The 12,480-nt window shown below is 38.9% G+C and overlaps 1 protein-coding gene across 1 annotated transcript; it reads right to left on the bottom strand.

Moving 5' to 3' along the window:
• Window positions 1–5,620: 5,620 nt before the first annotated feature.
• LOC145778772 (uncharacterized) lies at window positions 5,621–7,990 on the bottom strand. The gene is made up of 4 exons (XM_082590349.1): window positions 7,945–7,990; window positions 7,510–7,813; window positions 7,011–7,096; window positions 5,621–6,017 (listed from the first exon to the last, which is right to left on the bottom strand). The coding sequence occupies exons 1-4, from the start codon at window positions 7,969–7,971 to the stop codon at window positions 5,718–5,720; spliced, it is 717 nt and encodes a 238-aa protein (XP_082446475.1). The 5' UTR covers window positions 7,972–7,990; the 3' UTR covers window positions 5,621–5,717.
• Window positions 7,991–12,480: the final 4,490 nt, after the last annotated feature.

Below are 12,480 nucleotides of genomic sequence, written 5' to 3'. Positions count from 1 at the left end.
CATTTTTCTGGAAAGATTCATAAAATTAATTCTACAGCACTTCTTGTTTGAACCTGTAAGGATAAGAATCTTTCCTTTTAACACCCAGAACCTAAACAATACCATACTGAGACTACTACAGAGCAACCAATCTTTATCTTGATATTGCATAGCTGTTTAATTGACCACTACAGACATCAATGCTGTTATTATTTTCGTTATAGCTTGTGTAGGCTACTGTGTGTGATTGGAAGATGAATAAATGAGCACCCTGCTTTACAACATCTCATACATTCTTCTTCAATTGCCTTGCCTGAACCAGGCATCGACGGCCTCAGATGAATAATTAGACCAAATATTTCTATTATATGTTGCATGGATGATTGTTTCTGTCTTGTCGTTAAATTGTTTCAGATGTGTTTGTCTTTGTCTGCCAGGTGTCCGCTATCCAAAAATTTTACCAGTTAAAGAGAGATGCTCCAGTTTTTGCTTTCTTATTACATGGCCGAAATATTGTCTAGTTTTCGTACTTTTTAACAGAGTTCTGGTTTGGTTCACTTGGTGTAAAATTTCTTTAATTCTCATACATTACTGTATTAAATTATCAATTTATCAGACAAGACAATCACACCGCTTGTTGATTAGTTCTATTGGTTGGAAAAAGAGATTGCAAATAGTCAAGTGTGTTACTTTATCCTCAAATTGAGGAAGCCCTGTCAGAAGCTTGATCTTAGCAGCTTTGCATTTGCACTTGTGAATGCTTTGAACCACTGACAATTGACATACGGTAGGCTATCTGGGGTCCTTAAAGCATGTTGGTCAAGTGCATACGATATCTCAAGAATGGACAATGCAACTGCTTATTTTTCTTTTTCTTCATTTGCAGAGTCAAGTTTTTATTCACTCAGCACAGAAATCTCTTTCTGATTGCAAACATTAATATGATATGTTTAGAGCAGAAAATAAACCAATAAAACAACTGCTAGCCAATATCTATAGGGTGGGGTGAAATGAGTATATTTTTTGTATATTTTGGGCTGTGCAATCTTGCTATTGGTGGATCAACTAAATATTTTTTTGGGTTGTTATATTGGGTCTTTGGTGTAACCAAAGCTATTGGCTAATTTTCCTAAAATTGAATATTAAAGCTGTAGTAACCATTTTTTTTGTTCCCCTTTATACCCATTTCACCCCAAAAAGTTGAGGTAAAATGGGTATACAAGCAGTTTCCTGTAGTAAAACTATTATAAACCCTAATATACCTATTTTATGCATTCTAGTGGTTGAAAGGGGTACAACAAAACCATAAAAAAAGAGCTTTAGGAAGAAACAAATTTTTCAGAAGGAAATTTTATACACACAGGAAATTGGCACCGGCAGTTATGATAACTCAAAATTAACACAAAACATTTGTACAAGACATGCATGTAGGAGATAGCTACAACAATGTGTAGGTCTACAACAATGTGTAGGTCTACAACAATGTGTAGGTCTACACCAAAATCAAATCAAAATCTTAGTTAATTTTGTCTCTGAGATGATACTTCAATTTTGAAAAAGAAAATTTCGGTATACCCATCTCACCCCACGTTTTTAATAGCTTATAAAATATGTTTTATAAAAGTCACAGAAATTAACTTTCTTGTGTACTGATAACCTATTACAGGTATGTTACATTAGAACAGAAAGATCCTTCCCACTGGCTTCCTGTAAAAAGAAAATCAAAAGTTTTTTAAAAATAAAAAATTCAGAAATAATTTTTTTCCAAATATTTTTTACAATATCACCATGAAAAAAGCATGATATAAATCAAATTTTTGATCATTAATTGGATAATGCAATGTGGTATTTTATGGCAAAAAAAGATCGTTGTCCCATCCTTACAAAAAGTACAATAGAGAAATTTGTATAGCATACCGTACCCATTCCACCCCACACCACCCTACATTTCTAGTATCAGGCTGAGCTGCATTACCAGAAGTTTAAATTCTGCACAAATCAAGCTTGAATCCCATTCAACACTGCTTGCATTTGTAACCTAATTGCAGAAAAATTTGCTAGAAGCGGTTACACCAATAATTGCTTCTTGTAATTTTAAGTGACTTTATATGCTCCAGAAGCAAGGTACACTACAGTATAACCCAAGATACTTTTGATCAACTGTACCAAACACTTCGGCATTCGCTAGCCTAAGAAGAGGTGCTACAGAAATCAAAAATTTTCAAAGCGTGTGCTGTGTTCTTTTACAAGTTAAAAAATTGCTCATTGTTGGTTGATAGTACTTGTGGCACCCAAGCACCATGCTGCAGATGTTGCAAAAAATACAAATGCACTGTGAGTAGACCACAATAATTGAAGAGCTTGTTTCCAAAACCGCTTACATCCACTTTCGGTGATTCGAGAAAACCACGAAAAACGTGATGGCGCGTAAGTGGTTTTATAAGAAAACGCAATTTTTAGTGTCAAATTTGAAGCAGAAAGAGAAGGTTTTGGAAAAAAAGGAATGGATAGTACGTACCTATGGTAATACTCTACCTAATGACACTCTAAACTCAATTTTGGTAAAAGTGGCGCCTAAGCGGTTTTGGAAACAAGCTCTTCAATTGCAGATAGCCAATCTCCAAATATCAGCATAAAGATTGGTTGGTTTTGAATCTTTATCCCCGGACTGACAAAGCCTTTAATAGGTTATTCCTGGTAGTTTTGCATACTTTTAGAGGCGTTTGACACAGGGCCAGCTTCTGAGAATCGAGATTGACTGAGTGAAGCCTTCAATTGTTGAAATGTTGTTGCTGAGAAATTATTCCATCTGCTAGTTGCTGCAGAATGGAGAGTAGTCTTCAACGTGCGTTGCTCAACTGGATAGATCGATTTAGAAACATCTCAACAATCGGAGAAACTTCACTCTGCTAACCTTGGTTCTCAGTCCGAGGATAAAAATTCACATTTACAAACCGGTAAAGTTACAGGAGTACCTGCAAATTCTCATTTTCAGGGACAGGGGTTGCCAGTTCGAAACAGACCAACTTTGCGGATTCCAGTTTGGTTTTTGAATCTTTATCCTCGGACTGACAAAGCCTTGATAGCAGGGGCTCCGGACACTTCCTGAGAGTGGGGGGGTAATTTAAGCAGGGGCGGGAACGATGTTTTGACATCGACAGGGGGGATTATTGGATTATCGCATCACATATACTTCTGGGAGGTCTCCCCCAGACCTCCCTCGCAATACTGAAAGCTTCAATTTCTTATACAGCGTCTTAGGCGGCATGTTATGCGCCGAAGGCGCAAAATTTTTGCTTTTCAGCACAATTTAAAATCAAAAAATTATTTTAACGAATCTAAAATCGCGAGCAAAAGCTCTTTAACATTTGCCACATTTTTGAGGTTTTGAGACAATTTTGACTGGAAGAGGGGACGTACGCAAAAATTCCTCTCTGTATTCTTCCTTGGCTCAAGCCATCCAAGTTTTGCACTTCAGACGCTAAAAGGTTAGATTTAAAAGGTCAAAAGCGTCAAGGTCAAAGCTTTCTATAACTTAATTTACAATTACATGAATACAACACGATAACCTGTGCCATAACATCTACATTCTACAGTGTAAGGAAAAGTTTCAACATCTGGAGTCTAGGCCTACATTCAATTGTGAAAAAAATAAAATAAAAGCTAAAATGCATTAACTTTTACAACAACTGAAAATAGAAAAACATTGAAACAGCGCAACTGTAGTGGGTTTCGTTCGTGAGTGGTAAAAGCGAAATTAAACAGTTTGTAGCAGTGAAAAACTACGACGTCACACATAGCGCATTGTGATGCGTATGTATTTGACAGGATACGCAGTTCGGCGTTGTCTTGCGAGTCAAACTTTCCAAGCAAAAACCTCAAAAGTTGTGCATCAAAATAAAAACATGAAAATAAAACACAAAAGTAAAAAAATAATTAAAAATATAATTTTTATCTGTAGGCTACATTGGTGGGGGGGGGGTAATTTTGCATTAGTTACCCCCCCACTCCAATTGGTGGGGGAGTAATCACCCCCGCGGCCCCCCTTCTAACGGAGCCCATGCTTGATAGGTTATTCCTATTTCCTGGTAGTTTCGCTTTCGCACACTTGTAGAGCAGGGTTGTCAGACAGCTTTTGAGAAAAAGAGCCAAACAATGTCGAAAAAAGGGCCAAACTGGGTAAAAAACAGCCAAATTGTTTAATGACGTTGTTAATAATACATAATAACGTTAACAACGTCAATAACGTTACAACAACACAGTCTACATTCTGCAAGAACAATTCCAAATCTTCATCTTCTACAGTGTTTCCACTCGAATCTTTGGCATTGGCATAAACATTGTCAGCTAAACACTGTCTAAATCAGTGGTTCTCAACCTTTTTGTCATGGTGGACCCCTTTTGGGGGAGCAAGTCTTTTAGGCGCCGACAGTTAGGCGCTGGTCTAATAGGCGCGCACACTGTGGCGTCTGGATATTTAGGCGCGGAGCACTGTGGCGCCCGGTCATTTAGGTGCTATTCCTAGTAAAGTCTGCAGATTGTATCAGGTTTGTATCAGCTTGGCAGGTAGGGGCGTAGGGCAATGCTTTTCACACAAAATATTGATTTATTATTGTTTTATTTGTTGTTATTCCAGGTTTGCGTTGGTGAAAGCTTTATCAATAAATTTTATTGAGTTCATTTTTAGCTAACTCTTTCGCGACCACGGACGTAGGTTATACACACGTCTTGAGATTTTTGCAATGATGACCAAGGAAGTATCCTTACGTCCAAGGTTAAAAGGTAGCCTAATTCAAGCAAAAAACATTTAAATGATGGCAGATCCATAGTCTTTGCCTGACCTTTTTTGGCTAATCAAAAAAAAAATTATTTTAGAGGTGCAGTTATCAGATGAGGACTTCTTAAAGATGGGGACATAGTGGATTTTTTTTTTCTTTCACTCGTTGGAATTGGCAGTCAAAACAGGCTAGGCAACCCCTTACTTTGGAATTTCTCGATCAAAAAGACTGTAGGCTGAATTACGTAAACTTTTTGCTTAGAATTTTCCAAATTTCTCCATAATCATTCTGCTGTACCTCCTAAAGCATTGCGCGCAGAAACAAAGTACAATTTTTCTCATGTGCAGAATTGTTTTGGCATACGATTAAACTACATATATTTTCATATTATTGTATCATGCTTGGGTAGTAAAGATTATAATGAAGTACACTTTTCTGCCAATTTTTTTAGAAATTAGAAAAAATACCGTTTGGAAAGTTGCTAGTTGTACATTGAACGTTTTAAATTTTATTGCAAAGCTTTGCATCTTCGGATAGCTGAAGATGTATGCTTTCATTTGATGTCAAGATTGTGCGTCTACGTCGATCACATGAGATGTTTTTACGGCGTAAATACAACAGATTTGTGTGAAAAATGTCTGGTTATTTAGATTAAACGTCTTGACCTCGGTGGTTGCGAAACAATTAAGTCAAATAATAACTACACTAAACATCAGTAAAATCATACCGTAGCCTATATTGAAGCGGGTGGTTAAAATTTTGGTGTGCAGTGCCTGATTTTGCAAGTAGCCTAGGCTACAGCAAAGAACCCACAGCAAGTTCTTTTGTTTGAGAAGGTAGGCTACACGAGGTGGAAGGATAAAGATTTTTATTAAACAATTAATAAATACTGAAAATGCGCAATCAAACACTGCAAATAAATATAAAACACAATGAACATAAAAAAGGTAATTTGAAATGTTAAGGTCCCATGTGGAAGTTGTGGCTCACTCCTCTTAGAAACTCCCACATTGTTTGACTGGGGCCGCCACTTCTCCCGATGAACCGATTCACCAAAGTTAACAGCCTTTCGTCTGCATCTCTGTACTTTCTACGCTGTGCTGGCGGAGCATATCCAGCAATCATTTGCTCGTACTCCAGGTCACGAGATTTTTGCACCTTCCGCAAACTGTCAATCAATTTCCAAAGTGTTGGGTGGTCCATTCCCAGCTCACTTTGGATTCTCCTGTGTGCGGCTTCGGCATGGTTGTTTGTTCGATCCTAAAAACCAACACTGCATTACCATATTGTTACAGACGGTTGTTCGCCTGGTCAAACGTCATGTAGAAACCGTTCGGGTCTACTGAATATTACGTCATGGAAATTCCTAAAACATGAGCCAAAATTGCACCATCGTCCGTAAGACTCGTGTCAGACCGGTTTAAACCTGTTTCAGTTTGAGACCTGTTTGGACATGAAATATTGCGTCACGAACTGCTCTCGTGTCTTTGAGTTATCACAAATTTTTCTGATTCATTCTCGAAGTTGTTTGTTGGAAGTCGGTCGCACATTTAACTGGTTTATTTGGTGCTTGCTAGCTGGACAAATTCTCCGTCTTTTATCCAAGTAATCTGTATCGTAGTGACAGTTTTAGAGGTGTAGGCATTGCATACCCATTTCGATAGCCGCGGGCTAATTTTACAGAAATAGGCTACACTGTTTGAAAAGATTGACTGAATCTTTATCCTCGGACTGGGAAAGCTTCTTGCAGAGCTTAATCCTGGCAGTTTCGCATACTTGTAGAGGCTTTGAATCACTGACGCAGGCCCGGTCACCGAGATTGACAGAGTGAAGTTTCCGATTGTTGAAGTCTTGTTGCCGGGGAACTATTCCATCCATTAGATGCCGCTGAATGGAGAGCAGTCCTTAACGTGCGTTGCTCAAGCGCACACCCCGAGAGTTGAACCAGCGCCGCTTGATCTTGAAGCTTCTTCGTTCCAGAAGTGACGCGCTAACCATTTGAGCTATCGGGGCTCAATGTGTGTGTTTCTTCGGTCATTATATACAGACGAACGGATTTGGGAATCTTATGTTACAATTTTCCCACGAAGAGATTATGGTTTACCGCTGTGACCACATATGAATGATGAGTCATAGCAACCTATTGTAAAGGAACGTAAGCTACTCTACACCAAGGCAGGACGCATTCTTCTGCATAACTCTGTGCCTAAACCGCGAATCATATCTGGTTCAGCGGTCAGTGTAGCAGCTTACCTGGTCATGAAGCACTCGGTCGTGAACGTTCCACATTTCCAATGGAAACATGGGGTTTCGTCTCCCGCCACCGTTTCGTTGTCGCCCTAAACAAAGCAAGCAATGGTTAACGTGAATTAAGCTGTAACATCAAGTAAGTTAGACTAATCGAAGAAGCAGTGTCGTAAAATTGCGTTATTATTGCGTTGCCATTATTGCTAGCGTGTTTCTTTTACTGTGCTTGTGGCTGGTAGATTGCTACGTGACTCTGCTTACTCGATGAGTCTGCTACTCACACTGTAGTGCAGTGGCTAGGAAACGTTGCATGCTGTTTAGTATGAGCGCATCTTTTATTATCATTCTATTTTATGTTCCATAGAATTAAGTTTGTAACTAGCTTATTAAAGCCTTACAAAGGTTAACTTAAACTAAATGCATTTTAGTACAAGCAGTTTGCAAGCATAGGCTATGCAATAAATTAGATAACCAAAGCTCAAACCTGAAGCGGCTCAATGCTCACCTACATAGTTGTCTTCTAACCAATCGATCAGAAATTGCAATTCTTGCGGCAAGTAGTTTTCCAAAGCTATCAATGCTTCTTCCACGCGTGCAATTGGAACGAAAGCCACCGCCACTAATGTTTTGCAATGGAGCGCGTACTCAGAGTCATTGCGGTAACGCCGAATAGCTCCTGGTATTGAGTTGAGGTGCTTTTGCATGTTATGGGTGAGATGATACAAGCACCCGAATATTTGCGTTGACGGAAAAGTGTCCTTGGCTGCCTGGAACGCCGCCGTTTCGAAATCCATTGAAATTCCCATTGGCTACAAAAGACATCAATAAGGTCTAAGCGTAAATTCGTAACTGCAGTCTACAACTGTGTATGAGCGTAAAGCCAACTGGTGGTAACGTAAAAATCAGTAAAAGCTACAATAAGGCAATTCATTGGACTTACGTTTAGTGTTGGCATCAAATGACGCATTATTTCGAAGAAAGCTTGATAAGTCCGTCTACTTTTATTCGGTAGTAAGGCGTACAGCAGAGGCAGCACCCAACCTTGTCTCTTTACAAGAACCACGTAGAGCTATGAAACCATAAAAAAGGTAAGGATTTAATAATGTGATTTTTCAAAATTTGATGTTTTGGACAACGCAACATTGACATAACAATCGCGTAATTTAATTTTACCTGCCCTTGGTTGTACAGAGGTGGTGTGATGCTAAACGTTCCATCCATAAACAGGTAATTCGCATCAGTTGGGTTGCTTGCCCATGTCAGATTGCTTTCCCTTCCGAAAACTAGTATTCTCCGGCTTCCTGTGGCGGCACCCGTGTCGTGCAGTAAAAAGTTTTCTTCTGAAAATACACCATTTACAACTGCTTGCGTTGGCAAATCGCCCAAGACATGAAGTGATAAGTAGGGCCCGCAAAAGTCAATAAAGTCAAAATTTTTTAAGGACCTCGTCTATCCACGAATCCAAGAATAAAGTTGTTTTCAGCACCTAAGGGACTGTTTCTAAGCAGTTTATAGGTCAAAATTGACAATAAAGTCAAAATTTTCAAAAAAGTCAAAATTTGTCAAATTATGGCTATTGACAATTTTTTGTGTTTCTTGAGAGTAATTTTTGTCAAAATCCTCGTAGAAGCATTGTAAATCAGGAACTGCGACACAATTAAACCATATTAACCCATAAAAGCAGGAAATATGTCACAATGCCCACTTGGATCAGCAGTAACTTTTATCGCAAATTGTCCATTGTTTATTCATTGTTACGTATTTGAATAATACAGCTTCGGTAGAGAGTTTGTCTTGTTGAACCGTAGGCATACGAAGCCGAGCAACGTTATCAAGTTTGACATATTAAAGATTATTGTATTTAAATAATTTTTATAAAATGCTCCTTCTTCACAAACGTAGTCTTTTCGAAAATGTACAGTTTGGATTTTAGGAACAGCCAAGCTAAATCGCCTTCAGCAAAGTTTAGACAGATTTGTGGAGATTTTCCTATCACCGAAAAACACGACGCACTTTTTATAATCCATAAAAACGTTGACTTTTCGACAAAATATTACGTTTGGGTCTGAAATCGACAAAATATTATGTTTGGGTAACTGGTATCAATTCAAGGAAGAACTGTGGCCTCTACAAATAAGCAATTTCGTTAGGTCAAAATAAAGTCAAAATTTGATAAAAATAAAGTCAAAAAAATCTTTTTTCAGCTCAAAATAAAAATGGCCTTAGTGATAAGCTATTAATTATGGGCCTATTGCTTTAGACAGCAAGCTTACTAACCTTGCCCAGAAGCTGGACAGTAAGACCGGTATTGCTGAGGTATAACAAGTTCCTCTAGTGTTTGCGGATTGGGCGGCACGCCGTTAGCAATATTTCTCTTTCTTTGTATTGTTCGCTTTAAACTAGCTTTCCTTATACCGGTTAAAGCAGCTTCACTCACGGAAGCCATGACTTCGTTGATCATTTGGGCAGGTTGTTCTAAGGTTGCCACGGCGCGGTCCCTGACATGATGCTTCACCGTTTCAACCTCCACAGTCATGGCACTGGAATCGTGGTTGTGTCGATTGATTTGTTTGATGATCTGAAAACAAATCTTGCGTTTTTTCAGTCCGCTTTGCTAACTGCAGAGTATCACGAGGCAACACTAAAGGTAGGCCCATTGACTTATAGTTGCACAAACTGTGCACTGTAGCCCGACAGATCACTCGACCAATTACAACTTGCTTAAAAACCACTTTTATAACTTCACGTGTAAAAAAATATTACATTTAAACTAATAGGAAAATCTATCTAATAGTTTTTAATGTAGGCTACAGTTTTTCAGGCTGTAGCTTAATCGCTTTGGACATCTCAAGTTTGTACAAACTATAGCATTAATTAATCAAAGTTGTGCGCTTTTAAACATTTTGAAAGTCATTTAACAAACAAGCACTGGTTTACTATTGACCTAGTCAAGAAAAGCATTTATGTTGAAAAATACCTGAATGCACTATTACTTAGCGCTGCCTACTCCTAGAAGGCAATTTCGCATCCCGTAGCCTACTACTAGAAATCCTTGTAGCCTACGATTGCTACATGTCTTCTTGCTAATAGGCTAATCTATGTTCACAGCAATTTATTTAGTGGTAGGCCTACTGCTTAGCTTAAAATATCTTTGTTGATACGAATCAACTTTCAGTGCCTTTTCAAGAATAATTTCTAGCGAGAAAAGTGCAACATCGACAAGACTTTGTTTTGTTTAATAATAGTTACGTAGCCCACGCCATATTACCTCGTTTGTTGTAGTATCCGTGTAAATTCGAACTTTGCATCCCTCGTTTCGACCAACACAACGCCAAAACTTCTTAGTTTTATCGACACTCGTTTTTTCAAATGTATACATGAAGCCATCAGCAGCAATTTTTTCACGATTACGTGAAGTTGAAATAGTCGAAGCTGCCATATCAATCTTTGCTTTACGATGTAGCAAACTTACCAAACTTTTCGGTGCAAATGAAGTGCTCAGATCCAACATGGGCTTATATGCAGAGCAATTGTAGCAGTAGACTACCTGATCTCCACAGGACACGTACTTCTGGAGTAGAAAATTACCAAACTTTTCTGTGCACACATGCAGTGCTCAGACCCTATGTCGGCTTATATGCAGGGCAATTATAGCAGTAGACCACCTGATCTCCACAGGACACGTACTTCTGGAGTAGAAGTTGTTGCCGGTTTAAAGGCGCAGCTTTGTGCAATCTGTTACCTTTAATAATTACTTCTACTTGAGACGGATAGATCGTGTCGAGATGAGGTGCGGGAAAACGCTCTACTACTCTTGATATTAGCACATCTCTACAGGACATTTGCAATGCATCCTGAACACAAGTTGCAGCCAGATGGAACTTTACTTAATCTGTTATCTTTCGCAATTACTTCTGTTCGGGATGAATTGGCCATGTGACGAGAACGCGTAAGACGCTCTACTACTGTTGATATGAATACATTTCTACAGGGCATATAGGCTACACCCTGGCTACAAGTTGCAAGCATAATGGTGAAACTTCGCTCGTTATTAAACCTAGTCGGGTTTTGACGGAAAACTAAGTTACTCTTCACTCAAGCCTACCGCCCGCTTGAATACAGGCTACGGTACATTTTTTACTGATGTTTAGTGTAGTTATTATTTGACCTAACTAAAAGTGAACTTAATAATGTTCGGAAACTTGAATAATTTATTGATAAAGCTTTCACCGACGCAAACCTGGACTAACAACAAATAACTGCCGAACACGCGCACGCCGCATTAAAACACAATATATTTTTCTGTTCAATACAACATTTTATGTAAAAATCATTGCCGGTTTCAACAGCTTCACTCACGGAAGCCATGACATATTTTTCTGTTCAATATAACATTTTGTGTGAAAAGCATTGCCGGTTTAAGCAGCTTCAGCTGCTTCACCCATATATTTTTTCTGTTGAACATAACATTTTGTGTGAAAAAGCATTGCCTGTTTAAGCAACTTCACTCACTGAAGCCATGACCAACAACGCACACGCATTAACAAAACAATATATTTTGTGTGAAAAGCATTGCCCTACGCCCCTACCTGCCAAGCTGATACAATCTGCAGACTTTACTAGGAATAGCACCTAAATGACCGGGCGCCACAGTGCTCCGCGCCTAAATATCCAGACGCCACAGTGTGCGCGCCTATTAGACCAGCGCCTAACTGTCAGCGCCTAAAAGACGTGGACCCCCTTTTGGTGCCTTCGAAGCGGTGGCGGACCCCTAAAAATTTCTATTTGAAATTTTGGTATATCGCGTCTCCTTATGGAATCATATGTTACATAAGTTTCGAAGCAACACACTTAGAAGAATTTGCGCAACGCACTTGACGACGGTGAGATCAGATCTCTGGTGAGATTGACGAAATAATGTTATGAGCTATAGCCAATGTTGGCACACGGGATCAAACATCACTGATCTATATGCTCATTTGATGTTTTTCTATAAATTTTATCAAAAGTTAATCGAATAGCCTACTTGCGACCGTTACAAAGAATTTATCCCTTTTTTCATTTGTAATCAATATTAATTCGTTATAATTGCAGTCATTGCACAACTGTGAGTGGTGATCAGGGTTGCATTCCTGGGGGGGCTCGGGGAGGCTCAGCCCCCCGAAAAACGAAAAGGCTTGATGTAGGGGGGGCTCAGGGGGGTCTCGTTCAAGCTTCCATTTTTCAGCTTTTCTGGCTGAACAACAACTTTTCGACTGAACAAGTAACACTTTAACAGCTTTCTCACAACAGAACTGCAAAAAAACACGAACATAAGTTGATAGCAATCGCCAATTATCACTTTTGTCAGAAACTCTCCAGACTGGGATATCAACTTCGTAGTAGCTAATCGTCATGTCAAATGGACTGTTAATTATCTACTTCAAAGAAAAAAAGCTATTCAAGAAGGAAAGTATTCGTTTGATGAAGTTGTTAA

This window comes from Aplidium turbinatum, chromosome 10 (assembly GCF_918807975.1).
Source record: "Aplidium turbinatum chromosome 10, kaAplTurb1.1, whole genome shotgun sequence".
Taxonomy (NCBI): Eukaryota; Metazoa; Chordata; class Ascidiacea; order Aplousobranchia; family Polyclinidae; genus Aplidium; species Aplidium turbinatum.
The sequence above is the reverse complement of the archived record's forward strand: the minus strand, read 5'-3'. Positions and strand labels throughout refer to the sequence as shown.